At 40.6% G+C, this 23,479-nt stretch overlaps 1 protein-coding gene across 1 annotated transcript in view; it reads left to right on the forward strand.

Annotated features, from left to right (window-relative positions):
- Positions 1-23,479, forward strand: part of nrg2a (neuregulin 2a) — a 75,940-nt gene that overhangs the window by 13,759 nt on the left and 38,702 nt on the right. Inside the window, exon 2 of the mRNA XM_085364479.1 lies at positions 23,031-23,196. Coding sequence (XP_085220605.1) covers positions 23,031-23,196 — 166 coding nt within the window. The remainder of the gene's footprint in view (positions 1-23,030; positions 23,197-23,479) is intronic.

Raw genomic sequence — 23,479 nt, forward strand, 5'->3', positions numbered from 1 at the left:
AAATTTGTAGGTTGGTATTTGTTTGTGATTTGTGTAAATTAAGACTATGCATTAGAAAAAATTAAGTAGGTCAATATTTATAAAACGGCCAGTGGCTTATTCTTTGGACTACCTTGAGAGATGGTATAAGAGGGGAACTTTTATAAGCATAGGGAAACTGTAAATGGCTTTAGGTGTTATCATATTTTACCAGTTTTATAAATTCAGTTATTTTTGCTGAATACCTAAAATTGCTGGCCAGAAGTTTGGTAACAAAATGTGTATATAACACTTGCTAGGGACATTTTAGATAAATAAAAGAAGAAATCAAAGAACATCTGGCACTAAAGAGAACATTAGTCTAACACAAATGTTGGAAATATTGTAGTTCTTAGACTTTGGCCTCTGTAACTACAGTTTACACCCTGCAAGTGGACTTTTTAGCAGTTAGAGTTTTTCAACCCACTGAAGAATGTTGACTTCACCACAATGAGGCAGTATATGATCAGGATCAGGACGAGGAAGTGGGAGAAACACCAAAAAGTTGAAAGGGATGAGTCCGTTGGGAATGTCCCAGCAGTTGTTAGGCTCCTTGCCTCTACAGCTGGAGCAGTGTCAGCAGCGCTCAAATGGCCACAATCGCCGCACAGTCCGCAAGATATCAACAGCACAACAACTGTGAAACTCACAGCCATTTGGATTTTACTTTGATGACAAAGGCAATCTGTTTTTCCTGTCCACCCCTGAATGCCCTGGGGTGGACATTCCTAAAATACAAAGAATCGACTCTTTCAAATACTACAGTATTACTACAGGTATACTTCAGAGCTAGCACTGAATAACATAAGGCATGTACTGAAATTTAAAAAGAAAAAGAAAAATACTATAGATGAATGACTAAGAAAAAAACACAAAATTGCCAATGAAATGGAAAAACACACATATACCTGGTTTGCAGCGCATGTTTCCACACCATAGACCCCTATTTAGTGTGTTTACGTTGGCCTGATCATTATGACTTGTATCCTCCTGCTTTGTGAAGGCAGTTCAAGTTTACTCAGCCTTTTGAATTATTCAGTAATTTGCAGCTATCTTGGGCTGCAATACGCTTCCTTCACAGGCTGCAGCTAGTGCACGTATTTAAATATTTAAAACTTGGTTTTTTTTTCTTTATATTGTGCACGCCATGAAAGGCTGTCACCAAAAATAACCTCTTAAACTCCTTTGGTATTATCATTAAATAAGAAATCAGTAAATAAAAAGAGACACGATCCTATTTTTAAACGTGAAGTCTAAATATGAGACATATACAGTTCTGTGGGTTACCACCCCTTGTTTCTCTCAGAAAATGTGAAATAGTTGCAGAATTTATTGAAACATATGCAAACGCACACAGAAATGCAGCATATAAGGCAAAACAGAATTTCTAACAAGCCTGAATGTGAGTATTTGATATGACCACATTTATTCTTCAACACAGCCTGCACCCCTTAGGGAAGTTTCCTTGTAGTTCCTTTATGTAGTCTTCAGGACTAGTTCTCCAGGCTTCTTGAAGGACATGCAAAGCTCTTCATTGGATGTTATCTGGTTTGGAGTTTTCTTCTGTTCACTGTCAAGATGATCCTGCACTGCTTCAAAAATGCTGAAATCCTGGATCTGGGGGGCCAATCCATGACTGATATGAGTTTTTACTGAACTGGCACTGTGTTTTGGCTCCAAACCATGATGGAGCCTCTACCATGTTTTATAGATGGCTGTAGATACTCACTGTTTTAGCTCCCTCCTGACCTCCTCAGTACATATTGATGATTTGAAACACAAATTTCAAATATGGATTAACACCTCTTGCCAGATTTTTGGTCCAGTTGTGTAATTTGGCATACATCAGCCATTTCTCCTTGAGACTGTTTCTTCGACAGCTACCCTTCCACTGAGACCATTTCTAATGAGACATCATTGAACAGTAGATGGATCAGCTGAAGGGACCGATGCGTCTCTCAGGTCCTGTGTCCTTCTTTCCTAAGCACGTTACATTCAGACACTCGTCATCTGTTGTGTATCATTTTTTAGGCCTCCCACTTCTTCTTTTGTTCTCTACTTTGCTCAAATCTTGTAAGGACACGCACGTTTTCAGCTAATAGCTCTTTGGGAATCACTTTGTTAGTGCAAAAATCCAGTTTTATGCCTGTTAAAACTGCGTTATTTTTGGATTGTTTCATAGATTAAAGTAAAGAAATGAGAACAAATTATGTGTTTTTGAAACAGGCTGTTAGTAACAAAGTGCCTAACTTGTCTCTTACGTGTCAACACAACACTGGTTCATCCCTTGAGTTATGTGCCTTTTGCATGCTTGAATGAGTCACAGGTCCGTGTTAAGTGGCTTAACAAACAATAAACATTCCTCTGAAAATGGTCAGGTACAAGGACTGGACTGAAAATGAGTGAAAAAGCAGCCAATGTACAAAGAAAAACTTTGAAAGACCTTCAGAATTATTGCTCAAGACCACTTTTAAAGACAAATAAGAAAGTCTGGCTCCTTGGAAGTTAAATATAGAGAAATGACAAATGAGCAAAGACTTTTGCACATGCATAAATGTAAAACAAACATGATTTTTTTTTTTAACTTACGCTGTATTTCAGTATGAAAAAGATTAGACTGCAGACTAGTCTTTTTGTTTGGAGCAAAGAACAACAGAACATTAGAAGTTAATTATTCATTGACACTAAAAAAAACCAATGTGGCCCATCTGTATTAATGGCATAGAGTGTAGATCAATGTTGGAAATCTGCACTGCATACAGTTTATCCATCATTCCAACTAAATTGGGGGAAATAATTCTGGGCTATTAACTTTGTTATATACAGATTTTGCATTCTTTACATCGATCAACAGGTTAATCACATCACATATTAATTAATATCACTTTGGATTAATACATGTGAACGGCATAACTCACAAACTACTCAGGTAACCTCCTTTTTTTTTTTTTTTTGATCGGAAGCCTCGTGAAGCTTCTTGGTTTGCCCTAATACTAAACTGGTTACTCTTTTCCCTGCGTCTGATACTTGTTGTTTCTGCAGCCCGACAGAGCACTAGATTCACTTTTGGTTGATAATTCTTATGAACAGAATAATTGCTTAAAGCTGGAGGCCTGTGGTCATGATTGTGCTCACACAAATTACTCTTGAGATCAACACTGTTTTGGCATGTTGCAGAAGTAGTCTACTATTGCTCAGTCCACAGAGGGAGGGCATAGCTGGCAGGCACACATTTCGCTTGTCGATCTTCGTAGCTGCAGGCGTATCATGGAAGAAAACACATTCCATAAACATTCCATAAACTGGTTTATAGGTGAGAATAGAGCTCCTCAATCACAAGGTATAAAAGGTTTGTGTAAACAGCTTAACGTCTTCGGCGGCATCTTTAGCTTTGGCTCTAGCTTCGGTTACTGTAGAGCACCACACAAGTTTTTAAGTATACATACGTGCGCACTGTGTTTGTAATGTCAGTGACACTGTGGTGGAGAACGGGAGTTAACACAGTCTTACTTAATCCCTAAAATAAAACACAAACACTATAATCAAAACACAAATGCAACTCTCGCTCTTTCATTGGAAATTATGACTCGATGTAGCCAAAGCCGTGTAGCTTGTTTTGGCTGGAAAAGGAGAGGAACAGTATCAACTGACAGTGTAAAATGTCAAGAAAGTGCCAAGTCTTTGGAAGAATTATAGTACAGCTTATTATTGCTTCTTATTATTGGGCAACAGTAAGAAGCAGGTTGCATTAACGAGTGGCAAACATGACTTCATTTGTGATTTGTGTAATTTAGTATTCACAGCCTTAATTTGACTTATTGCAGCAGCATTTTTTTAACCTACTCATCAGTTAACCATTTGTAGCTCTGGGCGATTCTTCATTACACTATCACCTCAACAAATTGTCCGGTAGCTTCACAGGAAACAACGTGGCAATAAAGAACAGTACGGATGATAACCTTTCACTGAGGCTCTCTCTCTCTCTTTGGCCTTCAATTACTATAGGCCCCGGGCTACTGCTTCACTCTCATCAAGCATCAGTTTCTTGTAGTCTGCTGGTTTTATCAGTAGATTCGGGCAGGTTTTATTTAGTCACTACTTGATGACAGACGTACCAGCGTTTTGTACTTCTTTTTAGGTCATGTCACGGTAGTAAAATTTGTTCAGTCACTGGGAACAGAGTGTTGCTTAGAACGTGGAGCACATAACTCTCAGAGTAGTTTAGTTGTTTTGTTAATTTGGATATCTCACATTTCAGTCCACCTTCTTAAAAGGTACATACAGAAATAGTTCATCCTTTCCTCATCTGAATCTGAACACTTTTTTGTTTTGTTTTTATGGGGAATGCATGCAGATCGAGGAAAAAAGAAATTCCCAGCTCGATGTTGTTGCTTGCCGGTGCTTGTGCGTGTTATCCTTTTGGATAATTGGCTGAATTTCTCTAAATACATTTGCTATAATTCTGAGTCTGCAAGCATATGCACGCTTTCCTACGTCAGCTGGTTGTAGAATGGCTAGCTTCAAACCTTGCCTGCATTTGCGCCGTGATTCAAGCGTGAACACTGACATGCAGCCTCTGTAAGATTTAATAGACTGAAATAAACATTTGTCCGAAAACTGTGTAATATGACAGCCAATTATGCATTTTAGCAAAGAAAGCTGATGGTGTCCATGACAGGAACTTCAACCAAAAATAAACAAACAAAATGATAGGGAACAAAAGGACCATGGGAAGGGCAACGGTGTTTGTGTGCAGCGTGCCGAAGTGTTGAAAAGAGGGGCTGCTGGCACTCCTGCTGGGCGCCTCCCGGTGTGTTTAAGGGACGTGTCCGGCCATGTTTACCCCACACACACAGTACATATCCTGAGAGAAGGTTTGTTTCCTCAGGTATGTTGTAGGTGTGGATTGATGTGTGTCTTAACATGAAATAACTTTACACAGAATGGAATGGCTTGTTAGCGGTGTTTGGAAGTGGACCAAGATAAAATCCTGTCTCCCTCAACAGGGGTCTCCGACCTTGGGACAGATGTTTACTTTACAACAAAACTAACGAAAATATGCATCATTTGCAGATTGGAGATAAATTGCCTAATTCTGTGTTCTGTGACTGAACGTAATACCGAGGAGGAGCTGATAGAAGATTATGACGCTGCTGACTCGACCAGCAATAACATGTCGACGACTCAACCATTGTATTCCTCAGTATTTACAATATATATATACGGATATTTCATTCATCACACCATAAGATGACTAGATACTTGACGCCCATGCACAAAGCAGTCCTTGTGTGCCGTCCGAGAACTGGTCTACAAACTGTGACGCCATCAAGTTGTAAACTGTGGACATTTTCCAGTGGAATGATTTGGGAAGTATGACGTAGGATAGTAACCCCACCCCCCGCCCCAACCCCCAAGGTTTTTCAGAAAATTTAGGCAATCATTAAAAATTTCTGAAATTCTAAAAAGGTAAAAAGCAAGCATGTCTGTTTGTGATTACTCCTGCGTGTGTGATGCATGCCAGGGCGTGTGTTTTTGTCGTTGGCTGTTCCTCTGTCCTTTAGCCTTGCTTTCTTCTGACCTTCCACCAGTGCTCCTGCTCATTATTGTGTTGCTCTAATCTGGAGGGGACAGGACTGGGTGCAGAAGTGTATTTATCTTCCTGCACAAATAGGACCTCTTTCCGTCTGGTCGTTGCTCAGCTTGTTGTTGAAAGATAGCGAGCAGCGTAGAGCAAGCTTCAGTGTGTGTGTGTGTGCAGAAGGAAACTGAGATGTGTCCCAGCTGGCCCACAGACCAGCACACTACCATCACCTCGCTGCAGCAAATGTAGACAAAAGAGGAAATATCTCCCTTGTGATACTGATACCCCTTAACTCTGGGGGTGTTTTACCCTAAATGAGAACGCAGCATTCCTCACAGTGGTCTGTTGTACTTGTAAAAGCCAGTAAGATCAGTGTTACAGAAAGTCCCTGCAGTGTGAGCCCCGTAGCCTCGTTTCCGCTTTTTCCCCATCACATCTGTTGGGATGTGTACTTTTACTACACATTGTCTAGGCATGTTTCTTTTCCTTCCCTTGTTGTCTTCATGACATTAGGCTTAGAAGCGAGGAGTTATCATACTGCAAATGGCCATGGGCCAGGAAACCACTGTAGGCAAGCCAGCAATACAAAACAACATAAAACGTACCTTGAAAAATATCCCAGTAGATGACTTCTCTGTTTGCCCTGTTAAAACTGTGAAAGGTCATTCTGGTTAAAATACTGGGTAATTATTTGACCTTAGTTTTGCACTGCAGTCAGTGAAACTCTGACCCTGTCTCCAGTGTCTTAGCATTTCATTTTTATCCATCTAAACCTGGTATGGCATGATATTATTATTATTACTTGGCTTTTTGAGCAATAGTAAATACTCTTGGCTGAAATTCAACTATTAGAATTTAAGCTAAAGCTTTGGTACCGCACCTCCATCACTAAGCTGGTGGTGGCTCGCCTTGAGCTTGAGCTTTAGCTAGCTTTGACCTCCTTCTTAGTGCCGGGGTTGTCAGTCGCTGCTGTGCTCGGCATTGGATTTAACTGCTTGTAGAGAGTTAGAGAGAGGGTTTTTTTTCCTGTGTGTGTGTTTGTGTGTGTGCCTTTGCAGTCATCTTGTCGCTTCGAGATGACCCAACCACAGCCTTGGCTTCCTGTCAGCTACATCTGGCTTGCCAGAGCTCAGTGTGAGGCACCATCAGCTGGGCCAGCTCTCTTGCCCACTTATCAAATTCACTCAATTTGAGACCACCTTGGTTTGGGCTCATGCCGCCAAAGCATGATCTAAGCTTACACATGCGTAGTGGCCTGTTTTCCAGGAAAAGCCTAGATTGGTGAAAAACAAACAAAGAGATAAGACAGAGTCTCGATAAGCCCAAGCTCAGCCACGAGGCAAAAAACAGAATCGCAAATGACTTGACCAAGGAGCTGCATTCAGTGTGTGTGAAACACTTCACAGTGTCCTCATTGTGACATGTTTGTGCTTCTCTAAAAGCACATTCTGGAGATAAAGAAAAGTGCAGAGCACAAAAGGAATTTGATTTGATGTGAAGAATGCAAAGCAGAGAACGGATGAGCGTATGTTTTTCAAGGGGGGGTGCTGATAAGAAAACAACCTTCCCGTGTTTTCCCATGTGTACATTTATGTTTCGGTTTTAAACCATGTATGAAAACGTCATTGGTGGATTCACTTAAAAAAAAGTTCAGATATGTTTACACATGATTTATTTAAATCCGCAATGTAAATGTTTGTCAGTCATGGAAATTTGGGGGTATTGGTGTTATTATTGTGTGGTTATAGAAACAGATATAACAGGTATACTATTAATAGCTCTATATGTATTTCATAATTCTATGTAAGATGGGGAATTTTTGTTGTTGTTGTCAGTTTAAGAGCTAAAATGTACGCAATGGAAAAACCCCACTATCTTGTGATTCAGATGTGGCAAATTAAAGGTCCGTTTTAGTAAACTACATGCAAGTGGTTTGTATTTACTACACTACGAGTGGAAAAAGGTCAATTTGAAATGCATCAGTGGCCCACGTGCATCTTTTATTTACATGCGGATGCACCTGTGTGTTTGCATGCGTATGCGTACGAGCGTGTTTGAGGGGGTCTGTTTGTATTTGAGTGTGACAGTGTATACTTTGTCAGCCTGAGGACACTTAGATTGAGTGTGTGTTGTTCTCTCTGGCGAGAGTGCACATATGTGTTTGCGTGAAGACCTCGTTCTATGTGGGTGTGTGTTTGATAAACTGTGAGAGCATGTGGGAGACTGTTTGTCTATTCATCTGGGTGAGAGCAGGAGAGATAGAGCAGAATGAGGAGGTGGAAGAGCAGATCTGCTTCCAGCCTCTATCTTCAAGTCAATCTGCTCCGTCACACAAACCTCTTTATGTCTCCTTTGGCAGAAGGGAGGGAGACGGGCAGAGAGAAAGAGAGCGCGAGACAGACAAAGAGACTCAGAAAATAAATATGTTTAAATGGTGGATGAATACAAGAGGAGGAGAGAAGGAGAGAGATTCAATCAGGCAACCTTAAGAAGATAGAGCGGATTTTTTTGTTTAAGAGGATCAAAGTCATACTCAGCTACTCAGACAGCATCTGTCATTTAAAATGTTTGTTCTATTTTAATCTCAGCAATGAGCTATTCTTATCCAGCTGAAAGGATATGGCTAGCGAACGTGAAATTCAATGACTTTAATATTTATTTTCATCATCAGGGAGCAGAAAATTGTTTTACAGAGTTTGTCAGTTTAGCCCCACTGGAAGTCGAGAGGCAATTGACATCCTGTAGAGCTTTCTGTACAGTTTCCTGCACACACACGCAACACATTCAATGCACGCACAATTTTTGTCTCTCTCTTGCTCTCAAGCACACATAACCCCACACTTCATCACATTACCATGAGCAAGGCCAAAAAAAAAAGGAATCAGCTTTCAGTTGTGAAACAAAGGAAAAGCACACACAACAGTACATCTGTGTGAGTAGGTGTTTGTCTGCCTGCAGTACAGGCATTAAGAGCAAAACGTAACATAAATCAAAATCTGCTTAATGGTAGGTCTGACGCTAATGTATGGCTGCCATTCTCTCTCCTCTTCCGTTCTGGCAGTCCAGATTAGGAAGACAGTCGGTTAGAGTTGGGAGGCACAGAGATCAAATCTGGTGGCAGGGTTGGACTGTTATTGCAGTATCATGCCCCACCGGCTGATGAGTTGCTGTGCTCGTCTCTTGTTCCTCTCAGCCGCAATCAAACCTGTCACAGTGTGAGTCAGCGTGGCCGTAAGTGGGGAAGATGCCTCTTGCCATTAAATCAATCAGTTATCAGACACACCAGTCACATTTTGTCCACTGTGGAGCCACATCTAAAGCTGTGAGAGGTGTTGGTGATGTCACGTGTCTGTCAGAGCGAGCTAGTGAAGGATGGAGACTGGTACAGAGCGGGAGAACTGAACAAACTGGGAGGCTAAAGAGCTGAAATCTCATTTTCTCAGTGGCCTTGAGAGTGGAGCATGCTCAGTGCTGATGTTTGTCATCTCTCCCTCTCTGAGATGCTACTGCAGTGCTTCCCAGCAGGCTTGGCACAGGCTTACTCATGGACATCTCTCTTATAGAGCGATACAGTGGCCAGGCTGCAGCTGCTCGGAAGATGCTTCCCTCTGCGTTTCTTTTTTTTCTCGGTGTTGCTCCGTCCCCCCACGCCCTCTTATCTTACCTGTCTTTCAGTTCAGCCTCCCTCACTCTTCCTCCCATTGTATTTCTCGCACATATCTCCTACTTTCTCACTAGCATCCTCTCTGCTTTCGCTCTCCCGGTCTCTCATCCTCTCTCCGCCCCTCCACATCCCTCTCTCACATACTCTAGTTGCTACCTTTAAGACTGCGGTTGCCATGGTGACAGCTATGTGCTGCAGAAACGTCAAAGAGCTGAATCCACACAGGATCACTTCCTTGTTTTAACACTTGTGTTCTTTGCTGTCGTTTCCCTCTGGTTTCTGGCAGCTCCCCTTAAATAACAGACGGACACGCTTGATTTGAATGCATCCAACCATTTTGCCATGCTGTAAATGAGGCAGCAGAAGCAACTTGTGGCTTCTTTTCTGTGATCCCGATCCCAGCTGTTGCTGAGCACACTCATTAGTAACACTCAGATTTGGAATCGCCGTTGACCTTGGCGCAGCTGACCTTGAGAAACCAGCCCCTTTCTGGGAACTCCAGATGTCACCGACATTGATTTGTGTCACGTCTCCACTCCACTCAGCAGCTCGCAAGATGACATTAATCGATGGCGTCTCGACCCTCCTCGGCTGTTGCTGGCCACACGTTGTCCGCTTGTGCAGGCATTTGTAGCACATGCACATGAGCAAACAGCAGCTGTCAAATTCATGCAGACAAATCTGGGTTTGCTGCAAACTCTTTGGTTACTACCACACAGCATGTCTTTATTTCAGGCACAATGTGTTTTTTATTCCAGCAGCACAGCTCAGCGTGTGGTCAGCTGAGGAACAGATGCCTTGTTAAAAAGGTGAATGCAGCAGGTGGGGCTGTTTTCTGTCATCTGTTGAAAGGGACATTAGTTTCACTCACAAATTCCCTCTTTCATGCTTTTTTTTTTTTTTAACCCTGTCTTCCCTTCTCTTCCTCCATTACTGCTGTTTTTTTCCCATGCTTTCTATTTATTCTAGCTCTTTTTTACTTCTGCTTCTCGTAGAAGGTTTGGTCCTCTTTCTTCTCCCCCTTGCCTTTGCCTCACCTCTGTCAATCAAAAATATAGATGTTTGTTAAAAGCAGGCACTTTACCTTGCTTTAAGTCCTGAGTATACACTTTGCTGGAAAAAAATAGCTGACAGATGTAAACAGTAAAACCTAATGGCTGTTTAAAGCCATTATGTCTAAAGAGATAAACTCTTGTGCTTATGAAAGGGCTTTTTTAAGGAGTATCAGAATGATGATGTGCAGGTATGTTGCTGTTAGGAGGCTGGAGCTCAGCTCCATCATGCAGGGAAGCTATCTTCCCTTTTCTGGGAGAAGCAATGAAGGGGTTAGGAGACAACCAGAGATGGGATCTATGAAGCATTTATGGGTAGGGCATATATCTATGGAGGATCTATGTATGAAGTTACAGAGGTTGGCTCCTTTTTTCTTTGATTTCTTAAAGTTTTGCCACTCCCACACTGGTCTATTGTGTCTCTCCACCTACAGACCCTAATCCAAGGACAGCCCACGGCTGCTGAAAAACAGCAGATGCTTTAGAGTAGTGTAGAAAAAAAGAAAAGAAAAAAGAAGAGATCTACATGTTCATGATCTACATGTTCATGACCATATTTGAGTTTGGGTGTGTAAAATGTGAGTTTATTTCAGACTTCCATTGTACTCCACAAGGTCATATACAAAACGCTAGACCTTGTTCAGAGCTTAGGTTCTTAAAAACCTAATTTCCTCACAGTGTGTTGTCTACTACAAGTCCGCCTCCCCTCACTTTCATGTGCATGCTCATGCAGTTCTTGCATATTTTATGTAACCGTCCCAATGGGAGACACTTGTGGCAAGCAGGCGATTGTAAAGCTCATTCGTTTGCATCCACACTCTACGCTGCAGATTTTAGCACGCGTTAAAAGAAATGTTTACAGAACCTAAAGGTACATGTTGCTGTTCAAGATCAACATCACACAAATGCCCCTATAGCTAAATACAGTACACCCTCATAGGTGATGTCATCCTGTGTCATTTACATCTCGTGGCTCCGTTTGAATAGATTTTGAGATCTTAGAAGAGCATGATGAGCGATGCCCTGAGAGACTAATCTTCTCCCAAATCTGCATGAAGTCATCCTAAAAGGCACGCTTTTCTTTTTTTTTGTTCCGACGTCACAAATCCTCGCGTACATGACAGATGCATGAATCGCAATCCCATCCCACCCACACTCAAGCAGTACTTTGAGCAAGTCTCATCTTGTAGGATAGAGGCGGAGGAAGTGCGTTTTGAGACTGCGGGGCAGCGGGGGGGATAAAGGTGGTAAAGGGGCAGTTTTCTGTGATACTGCATCCCCTTAACAGTACACAGCTTCAACTGCTGATTTGTTATGTCACTGAGAACAAGAGAGGGAAAGCAGAAAGAGCCAGTTGTTTTTGAACTAGAAAAATCTCCACCTTGAACCTTACTGGCATGTCAAACACTGGCCTTGAATCGACCCCTCCAGGTTCCTTGCCCACAGCTTATGCCACTGAGTGAGCTGACCTGTTAAGACATGACCCTTCGGCTGCCCCTTTCAATCCCTGCTGCTGCCGCCTACTCCCAAGCGGCGTCAGGAATCCTCTGAGGGCTTGACTGAGATGGTCTCACATGTGACTCATCTACAGATTTCTTTTTTAAAACATGAGTTTCATTGAGTCATTGTGCTCTTGTTTCGAAGGCACATTTTTCTTTTTTTTTTCTTTTTTTTACATAGTCACATCTTGAGCTATGTCAACTAAAGATAACAGATTAACTGATGTTGTAGTTATGTTCGCTTTAAATGCTGTTTCACACAAATATAAAGAGAAAAAATATCCTTTTTATATTAGAGTCAGGCAGGACGGTGATTGCCTATTTAATATTTAAGTTTCTGCCACTTTTGGAGCCACACATGTACCTCTACTGACTTTCAACTTTCTCCATTTTCCTAAATTCCTCTAAATTATGAATCCCTAAATTCTTTGAATACACAGAATGCAACAGAGGCATGAAAAACTGAAATGCACATTCAACTTTCAGAGATAAGGAAATATCAGACATTTTATTTTGACGTTCTAGCATTTTTGTGGTGACGCACTTTGTGATATTTATCTTGAAAGGCGCTGTGCGAATAAAATTTTACTTTTACTGTAAAAGCTGGCATTCTAATACTTATTGCTGTGTGGACATTGATGACACCGGGCTAACAGCGGCAGTGAAAGGCAGAAAGACACCCGGAGACAAGCTCAAACTTGCCTGTAATACTTAGAGGTGCTAACAGACAGAGAGAGGAGAGGAAGGGGAGCAGACCGGCAGAGCCGATTTCTGTGTAGTTCTGCAAGAAGCAGTCTGTCGCCGATTGGGATCTGACATTTTGACACCTCGCGCACACACCGCTCTCTTACACGCATCCACTGAATCTGTTTTCAACAAATGTTTAACAGATGTGAAGTGTTTTGGGACCCCAAACATCAACCTGGTAAGGGGCAAGTCTCCGCCTGAATTATGTGGCTGAGGTCAGCAGTGCAAAGTGGACAGCTTAACTTGTCTCACTTCACTTTCTGCACGCTTCATTACAAATGAGAGGATGCTGCTGGGACAGGAGAAACAGAGCCATGGAGCTTGAATGGGCTGACTTCAGATTTTCACGTGTACTCACTCGATTTCTCACTTTGTCCTCAGCTTTGGCTTCTGGGCCTGGAAGACGCTGTACTTATCTGATAGATCCAGTAAGACAACAGTTGATTGCCTTAAAGCAATGGGAAATGCTTTCTTTGCCTCCCCCACCTTTTTTCTTCCCTCCTCCTTCTACAGTATTGCCCCTTCCTGCTCCTCTCTCTCCCTCCTCTCTCCTCTTATTGGAGCCAGTTTATATAGGAGGAGAAACGCTCTAACAGGCTCAGAGTCTGGTGGTGCCCACTTACCACACGTTCCCAAAAAGGACTACCTGGTTTTTTTCCTAAGGATTTACTAACATCTGACAGCATGACAGAGAACGGAAAGAGGAAAGATAAAAAAGGGAGAAAGAGGGTGGGTAAGAAAGGACAAAAGGAGACAGAAGGTGATCCCACTAAAGGTAAAATTAAATGGCAGATGATTTCTGTGTAACGTGTGTTCCACTTTGTGTGTGTGTGTGAGACAGAGAGAGAGAGTGACAAAGAGAAAGATTTGGAGAACAGGAACAAGTGAGATTAAGTTTGTGTTCTGCAGCTTTATTACAAAAGTGTGGGAAAGTAAGTATTCCCTCAGCTTGTCAAAGCTTGCTGCTAGGTTGTCACATGGAAAAGACTTCTCAGGTGGTCAGCTTGAAAGAGAAACATCTGGTTTTGGCAGCACTTCGGGATTGCATGGAAGTCAAATGAAAGGACTTGTGTACAGAATAAGCTTTCAATTAATCCCTGCACCTCACACGACCAAAGTGTCGTTTTATTAAAAGGTCTCTGAAAACTGGTGACTGGCTACAACACGCTTGTGTTAGGTCACAGTTCTGTTGCTGTATCATAGTGCTTTATACTTTTAAAAGCAGTGCGTGTAGCTGTAAATCATGTTTCATTACACAGTCTTTAACGGGGTTAATAATTTAAGGGTTTAGCCGTGTTTTCAGTGCTCATCAGAATTTTAGTCCGTGGTGAGTCATTCAGTGTGAAAGTGTCTCCGTATTTTTGCTCGAAGCCACTTATGAAATTTGAATAAAATGGAAGCTGTTTGTCTTTCAGAGTCACTAAGGTGGCGACGTGCTTGCTCAGTAGAGGATCCTACAAGCTGCAGCATGTCACTGTAGGTTGACCTCAGGTCATGGGGAAGCACAATCCCTATTTTAGTGGCATCCAAAAACAAAACTTTGTTTTTTACTATAGCCACAATGTGTCATCTTCCGTTTGATCAGATACTCTATTTTAGGCTCGGTCTCTTCATCTTTATAGTCATTTTGATGCCACTGATCTCAGTTCTGTCAGCTTCCAACAGATAACCATCAAGACTAGTCATATGATTTCCAAAAAAACCCCAACAACCCCAAAACAGTGTGTTTACACCACTTAATTCTTTAAATTGCACTCCTTTCATCCTAAATATGCTATCGTAGCTATTTTTTGTCCTATTTACTTTATATAATCGTTCTATTACACATGCAGATCTGATCATGTAAATAATTCCCAGTCGTCATTCCAAGTGTGATTATGATCTATAAACATGTCAGGTAAACAGCTCCCCAAACGAAAGGGGACTTGGAATACTTGCAGATTATCTGTGTGTGTGTGAGAGAATTTTCCGCACAGCTGCTGTGCACACAGAAAACAGCTGCATGTAATGTGTATCTTCTAGTTTATTTTTTCTGCTTGTCACAAAATGAATGGAAACAAACTGTGTTTGCCTGTTGTGGTATTTTGCACAAAGCATTTAATGTTACTGTAAATGTCTTTTTGTAGCTGTCACGTGTTGATACATGTCTTATGTCCGTTTTGTATGAGTCCCCCAGTGCACAATCATTTGATCTTTGAATCATCATTTTCTTGGTAAAAACTTGATTCATCTGTGTGAGGTGACACGTTCACCTGTTTTAAAACTGAGCTTTCAAAGTAGGTCAAATGAATACATTCACGTGGGTGACGATTACCGTATACATACTAAAGGTACTAGCACAACATCAGACGTGTTTTATGAGCCTTGGCTCCAAAATGAAAAACACACTCCTTTCTGTTGTACTTGGAGAGAATCAGCTTCTATAAATTTCCTCAGTCTGATCTGATTCCTTATGAAATTTTGCCAGCATTTAATAACCATTTTATTATCAGACCTGTATGTTGTCATCTATTCTATTTTATTTGTCTTTGTTTTGTTCAAAACAGAGTACAGTATACAGATATTCCAGCTTGCTAACTTACAGCGCACTTGCAGCATACTTGTAATGTAACGCTAAGACTGCCTTGTAGATTACCTATCTGCTGCCTATACACTCACTGGAATATGGTCACGTATTGCTGGATAACGGCTGGTCTTGGTGTGACTGTCCTCAATCAATCACAGACATTACAGGGTTAAAAAAAATAAGACAGAATTCTCCCGGGTTCCTCAGCTTCCCTGAAAATGAAATTTTACATTTTATTTTAAGCATATCATCTCACAGTAGGTACTTGTCAGCTATAATTACTTTTTTCAGCAATTGGACTAGAAAATATTTCAGTGTTGATTTTAGGGAATACTCCTGCTACAGTGTTACATGATGACTTCCTTTCACATCTCTGCCTTTGAGGGCTACGTTTATTGTGTCTGTAAGTTGACACTCTTTGGAGAAAATTGCACAAGTTTTCTAATGAGGCAGGTCTAGGGTGGGAAAGGCAGAACTTTTACAGGTCCCGACAAAGACATTTCTGCTAAAGCGTTGGTCCTCGCTGGCAAGTAAGACACCAGAGCAAGGGGAAAACTGGAAAAGTATTTTATTTTTCACAGACTTCCTCCTACTTCTAATACCAAGACAGAACAAGGCATGCTCTTTTTTTTCTTTTTCTTTTTTTTGGTGAGCGTGGTAATAATTAGTTATGGAAGTGAAGAGCTTATTCCTTCCTTTTGTGCCAAGTGTTTTTTGCCATGTGCTAACACCCACCACACCTTTAAATTGAAGAATTCCAGAGTTTACATCAAGTAATCTAATTTATGGCAACCAATAGTCAGAGGAGTTAATGGTGAAAGATCAGACAGCCTCAACTTCTGATTCAGGTGTGATCTTGCTTCTTACAGCTCTTACTCAATATATTTATTTTAATGTGCTATTACAAGCTCCTGCTGGAAACAGGAAAAGGATTGAGAAAATAAGTAAGACGACATTGATTCTAGATGATAGAATACAATAAATCCTCAATAACTGTGCCTGTGTTTATGTTAGGTTCGCTGCCATTCTGCAAACGTCTTATGGAAAAGTTGTCTGAAAGAAAATACCTTAAAAATAACTTATGATAAAGTTTAAGTTTGTGGGATATCAGAACTGTCTTCCCATAAAAGTAGACCTCTGCATCCCATCTTTCTGTCCCTCTCTGTCTTTACAATGTTTGTTCACCAATCTCAGTGGCTGGGGTTAGGAGACCAGCAGCTGTAGTAATGGCTGTAGTCAAATCCCTACAGCCATTTGAAAGTGTATTACACATCTAGCAGAAACAGAGTATCATGGGCATCCTGCTGGAATCTCTTTCCAGCTGCTGCCCTTGTTTGATCTACCAACACACGAGAAGCTTTTCTTTCTTCTGTCTTGCTTTCATTTTATTGCTGTTTGGGTTTCGTCAGTTACCCCCCAGACCGTTTTTCCCCCTTTTAAAAAAAAAACAAAACAAAACAAAATTCCTCACCCTTTCAGGTAACGCTATAGATAGAGACTCAAGAACCAAAAATACCCAGCTTGGTTTAAACCGTCGAATGGAGGGCCGGAAGTAGTCGAAAGCTTCGTGGAGCCATGTAGGGAGGTGTTGATGCGAGCATCCCTTTCGCATTCATTCCCATATCGATGTAAAAATACTTCTTGGTAGAATAAACAAATGTCTTATTTAAATTTGTTATGCCATGTCATATTTAAATTACACAGAAGGCGGCAGCTTCTGGGAATCAAATACCAAGGAATTCTGATTTGTGTAAAGCATTTGCATGGCGCTTATCGTGGCACAGTTGGGGCATTGAACATAACAGTAACGACTATGGTTATATTAATGGAAACTTCCTGAACATAAATGTCACTTACAGCTAAATAAGCACAGGGTAAGGCCCTAACATGGAATTATAATTTTGTTTATTTATTTTTTTCAAATTTATATGCTAATAGTGTAGTGGTTTACACATGACAAGCGGAAGATTCCCAGGATCCCAGGAGGAAACACTATTGCCTTTGGGACTCTGTCAGGAAGGGCACCTGGGGTAAAACCTTTGCCAAGTCACACTTGCGTCACTACCCACTGTAGCTTTTGTGATGTTAGCTTACAAAAGAATGATAAATAAACTACTTTACTACTCTTTAATTAGCGGTAACTGAAATGTATAAAACCTCAGCAGTACAAAACAACTAAACAACAATTAATGCAATAATCAATAAAACATTAATGCAAAATGTCCCAGTGGCAGGTGGGTCACACATTGGCTTTAACATTTTGCGCATGACTAGGTAGCATTAGCAATTTCTGGCTGACAGCCTCTGTGGTTTGTTTTTTGAATAAATTTTAACAACATACATCAGTTTTTTCTTATTAGATTAGGGATGCCCAATGGGATATCCTGGTTTTTAAGGTGGGCTGTGGCACTCTTAACCATTCAAGACCTGAACCATAATGAAGCGATGATCCTGGACCGTGCTATAGACATGATAGAAGAAATTTTAGTTTTTTTATATACACATATATTTTAATGTTGCAAACAAAATTCTATAGTACTTGGACTCTGAAACAAACATGGTTTTGCAAGCACTGCACTGGCAAGCATGGAGGAAACATTGTGAAACATGGACTGGTAAAAGTTTACCTTTTGTGTGTTCAACAAACTGTAAATAGAAGCCAGTTCTGCTGCTTGTAAGCAAATCTAAATGGAAGAACCTCTTTTGGTCCCAAGTGAACCAGTGCGATAATCCAAAATACAGATGGGGTGAGATAAGACCTTTTGAATTCACAATTGCATCTTCAATGTTTAGTCTATTTTTGTGCCCTGCTTTGGAGTCTTGATGACTACTGACTGACTACTATATTTAACTCAAGTGTCAGCATTGAATTCATAGGAAAATTACTAGAAAGGAGAAGTGATTAAACCCAGGATTCATTTACTCAAAAGAGTTTTGAATTGCAGTCATTATCACTTCTGTCAAACGTTCATCATTCAGAACAGTAGTCACAATTAAAATCTGACATGCAGTGTTGGTAAGAGAGAGGTCACATATAAACAATGTCCCAGATAATTATTTGGTGAAAGTGCACTAGATGTGCTGGGAGGCTGTTGAAATGATCTCTTTGAACAGATGTTGAGTTACAGTGACTAGTGTGAGGTGCTTGAAGACCATTCCCACATGCAAAACCCATTTCTCTGGCTGTCTCACCATGTAATTTGTCTTTTGACAACGTGCAGTGAAGTGACATAACACCAGAGTAATCAGGGATACTTTGTCTAGAAAGGAAAACACAAAGGCATGCCTCAGATTCCTTGTCTAAGCTCCTGGAAGTAAAACAGAATCGTTCACTCAATAAGAGCACTGTATTGTTAATTCATCAAGTAACTTTGTTTCTGAACAACTCTCTGGGCTGAGGTTTCCAACTGTTACCCAAGACATGAGCCGTTGACACACCGGATAGGCTTCTATTCTCAAATTGGGTTTTTATAGTCCATATCTGCAGCTGCCCCTGTGCTTCAAATTGAGAAAATCAGGCTGTTGTTGAGGCGAGGGTTTATCATTACTCCCTGAAACTTTTTCCACTGCTGTAATGGAAAATGAGACAACTGCTTGTCCCCAAGAAATTATTTTATTTTCAAGGATAACGAGTCTTTATTATCCTGTTGGAAAACATTAATTGCACTTGGTAAAATGAACATGCTCTCTAAAAAAAATGTATGTTGGGCTTTACTTTGTTGCACAGCCTGCACAATAATGTCCATTAAACTGTTGATTGAATAGTGCTTTTTTTCCATGTGTCGTTCCAGAACTGAGCTACTACATCACAAAGTACATGGATTTTAAATCCTTCTTTGTGCTAATGTATACATGGTTTAAAGTTACCATTAAATGTATATCAAAGATTCCTTGCGTCTTCATTAGCACGGTATACTGGAGTACTCCCTCTCACACATCTGGCTTATTGTTTGATGAAAAGTGCAGCTCTGTTTTCCTGGAAGTTTTCCAGTCAAGGACGAAACTTGTTTAATTTGCTTGGCAAGGACAGGCCCGTGTCCAGACAAAGCACTAAACATTCTATACGTTTCAGCCTCATTCCCGCTCCGCGCTATGACTGACAAGGCTGTCCCCAGGCAATGTGCTGGGTCTGGCAGAGTTGAGTGTGTAGGGAAATCATGCACAGTATTTTCATTTATGTAGAATTGGGACCCATGTAAATTCTGTAAGCTTTGTATGTCACTAAATAGAAAAGTAGAGAATAATATCCTAATTAAATTGAAATAAAAGTCCTTGAGAGTGTCTGAGTAAGCTGCTTATTAAACATGACACATGTGTACTCTATTTTACTGTATTCAACAATGCAGTTACAGCACAGCTGATTCATTTTTGGTAATTTTCCATTAGCTCTGCAATGTGAAGAGTACCAGGAGCCTACATTGTGAAGTCTTATCTCCATTGAGTTTCCAGTCCTGTGTAATATATTAGATTTAATAAATAAATGCTTAATGAAGTACATCTGGAGCATCAGGAGTCTTGCACTCACTATATGGTCTTGCTGCAGGCTGTCGATAAACCAGCCCCACTAGCAGAGTTGATTTTGAATGGTAATATACAATATGTGAAGCCTATATAACGTTATGACTCTCTGCAAAGCCACATTTATGTCTTACTGCATAAATAAGGTTTTATTGTCCCAAACCACTGTCGCGCCAAGTGCTTCCTCAAAGGGGATCTTTGGGTTTTCTCTATAATACCGTAAGGTCTTTACTTTACAGTGTTAAGTGCCCTGAGATGACTGTGGTTGTGAGATGGAGTTATGTGAATATAACTGTACTGAACTGGATGAAATTGAACTGAACTGAACCGAATGTGTCAAGCAGTTGCAGCGCACAAATCCATATTGAGACCGTAAGCTCATTAAAGTTAGTACGTGCCACCTTACAGTGGCACATCTGCGACTCTCCACTGTGTAGGAGTCTTTTCCAGCAGGATGTTGTTCACAGATAAAAGTTCCTTGTTTTTCTCCAGTAATTTTAGTATCAAATGCCAGCTATTGAACTAAAAATACCAGCTTTTCCATTGATCTCTGTTGGTTGGGATCTATTTTAAATCTGACATTTTTCTCTCTTTGATCCCTGAAAAAAGCAGTGTGTGCAACACAAGCACAATTTTCTAATTATAGTATTCACTATTGTAGAGTAATCGTGGTTTTTACATTCTTTTATGTTTAAAACTGGTTTCTGAGGCCTAACTCGAGCTATCTAACAATAACCTTCAGCAATTAAGATTACTTCACTAAATATCAGAAATGTTTTTGGCAAAACGTGAGTAACAACGGTTACTCAAAAAAGTAATTTATTATACACTGCTTGTTACTTTTCTCAAACGCAGTTAAATTCAGTAAGTTAATTACTCACCAATTACTCAGTAATTTGTCAAACTACTTATTAGATTACTTTCACATTACTCTGTTAAATGAGTTGAAAAGCATAGTCTCATAATGACCAGGTAACTTATAAACCTGAGGATATAGTCCCACAGACCAACACACATCTCTATACTAATGAGGACCAACACAGGATCTTTCATTTTAGCATTTATATATGAACATGAAGTAAAGATATAGCTAGCCAAAAGAGACCTTAATGCGGTTGCCACAGTGACTCTACTGTAGGAACATTTACAGGTAGAAATGGAGGCTACAATGCTCAAAATATGAGCAACAAGTTCAGGGTCTGGCTGCTGGGCTGGAGTCGGCATACACTCTTTGCTAGCTTTGCATTAGCATGCTATCTGTGCAGATGCTTGCAAGTTGTGTTATGTAAGTATAATGCAGCTATTTCTGTCCTGGGGGCGGTTTTCAGTATTTCAGCATTCTTGTCCTTTCGTGCAAAAAAAATAAAAAAATGTCCGTATCTTTACTCCTTAAAAGTTGTACACCTCCTGCAGGCAAACTGAATTTAGCTGATTGTATCAGGAGTGCAGGGGAAGAAAAAGGGACGTTTGTATTTGTTGTTGTTGTTGGGGTTTTTTAACTGCCAGGTGAACAGATAACTGAAAAACCTTTTGAAGTGCAAGTATAATAATTAATTATAAAGTAATAACTGTATAATAATTATTATTGTAAGTAATAATTATGTAATAATATAAATAGTGTAATTATAAATAATAATTATAATGCGTTAGTGTTCTTAGCAAAATTCTATTTACAAGAATGAATGATTTGTCTACATCATACTTTTGCTTCAGCTGAGGAATCATTTCATGTCCGTTACTGAGAGATCCATGACTGGGACCATGAGCACTGACCTCCGGCTCCTGTCAGGAGAATTAGTGCCAAGTGGCCCGGGAGATCGAGCACAGGTCTGTGTCAGGATGTAGAGTGGAGGACACACTGTCAGTTGTAGGACACACTGACAAGCTTGGCTGCAACAGAGTTCCTAAATGTCACATCTGCTTGGCTTACATGGCACCGGAAAGTGCTTGCATTTCTGTTCCTGTGAATAATAGAGTATATTGAGGTAGGATCAGTAATAAGCAACAGTGACCTCTGCAGAACTGACAAGGAACAATACCTTCAAAAGTAGCGCACAAACCTGTGGTTATTGTTTAACAACGGTATACGTTTGGAATGCCACATTTTAAAATGTGAAAATGCTGTTATGTAGATATAATCAATCTACAGATATACCTGTAGCTGCATCAAAACCCACCACTGTCACCCGCTGCCCACTTAAACACACACAGAACATAAAAACTGCAGCATCATTAGAGTTTTTCTCTCTGTGCAGACATGTCGCTTAACCAGGTCAGTGAAGTGGGACAGTCTCTTTAAAAAAAAGAGGACAACAAGGGATAATTTCGGTACACTGCTATTTCAGTGTTTAATTGAAGTCATTACCTGTGTGTACTTCATTTTGCTTGTCATGCTTTGTCTTCATTCAGCTGTCATCCTTTGATGCACCACAAATAGCTGCAATTTGTGGGACCACTCAACTCAGCAAATGCATGAAATTTTAAATGTTACACATGGAGCAGGAAATTGTGTGTGTGTGTGTGTGTGTGTGTGTGTGTGTGCGTGCGTGTGCGCATTAGGGTTTGGAGGGGGCTCTCGGCCAGCCCTGGCTGACCCTTGTTCACCTCTTTCCTCTTGCTCCGCCCTGGATGAGTTTTCTCCTAAACATGTGTGCAGCTGTCAGCTGGCAAGTGTTTGTGTGAATGAGTGAGTGTGTCTGTGTTGTCTGTTTTGTGTGTGCTTTGGATGCAGATCATTTTCATATTTCAATTAAAATCTTTTCCTCTTCTGGGGACTAAAGAAAGGGGAAAGAAAAGTTGCAAGAATTTACAGAGTGTACTGCCGAGGCACTGATCATTGATATGAGCATACAGAGAAAGAAATGAACACACAAGAAATTCACTCAAAGTTTAACATTTCTGGGCAAAACAAGGGTTTTGTGCTCTTGCAAAGCACAATACTGTAACAAACAGAAGAGCTATAATTAAATCCCTTTTTTTGTTTTTGTTGTTCCCATCATCACAACAGACTAGTTGTTATGCAGTCATAATGTTATTGGCTTTTCTTGCGTACAGATTGGCTTTAAAGTTTGAGGTTACAGATTTTCTAGATCAGCCAATGGATGTTTGCTAAATATTGCTTCAGGTGTTTTTATAAAAGCGATGCCAGATTGAAAATCAGCCTGTTTATTAGTCTGAGGTAAAGCTGATCATGTCTCTGGTGACAACATCTGGAGGTTACATGAGAGAGCTGTTGGCTCAGTCCGTAGAGACAATCACCGCCTCTCTTTGTCTCCTCCTAAAACACACAATTACACACAAACCAAACCATAATCAAGTCCATGTCTATATATTATCACTGACTTGTTGTTTTTTGTTTTTTTTTGTCTTTCTCTATTTTTAGCTGCGGCTCCAAAGTTAAAACCGATGAAAAATCCAATGATAGTGGACGAGGGAAGCAAGCTCACAGTTAGGTGCGAGGCCACAGGAAACCCTGCCCCTACCTACAGATGGTTCAAAGATGGCAACGAGCTGAAGAAAAGCAAAAAAGTCAAAATAAGGAGCGGCAAGTGAGTACAAATCAAAAACCGAGTACTGTAAACCCAACATAGGCGGTACGGTAAAAGGTTCTCCGTGGGTGACGTTACTGTCAGCAGGCAGGGCTGATGCAGTTTTCCTCCTCTTTTCTAGTATTTGGGATTATAAAGGATAATTCCTTCATTGAAGTGCACTGTAATGACTCAGTTAGCGTTTGATCCCTCCTTTTATTTAACTTTCTCATTCAAATAAAAAGTTGCATTTCAAAGCAATAGATCATATATCTAAGCACTCAATGTGGCAGAAGTGCAAGTT

This window comes from Diplotaxodon limnothrissa, linkage group LG10 (assembly GCF_057381915.1).
Source record: "Diplotaxodon limnothrissa isolate DT_005_m linkage group LG10, D_limnothrissa_male_GT1.1, whole genome shotgun sequence".
Lineage (NCBI taxonomy): Eukaryota > Metazoa > Chordata > Actinopteri > Cichliformes > Cichlidae > Diplotaxodon > Diplotaxodon limnothrissa.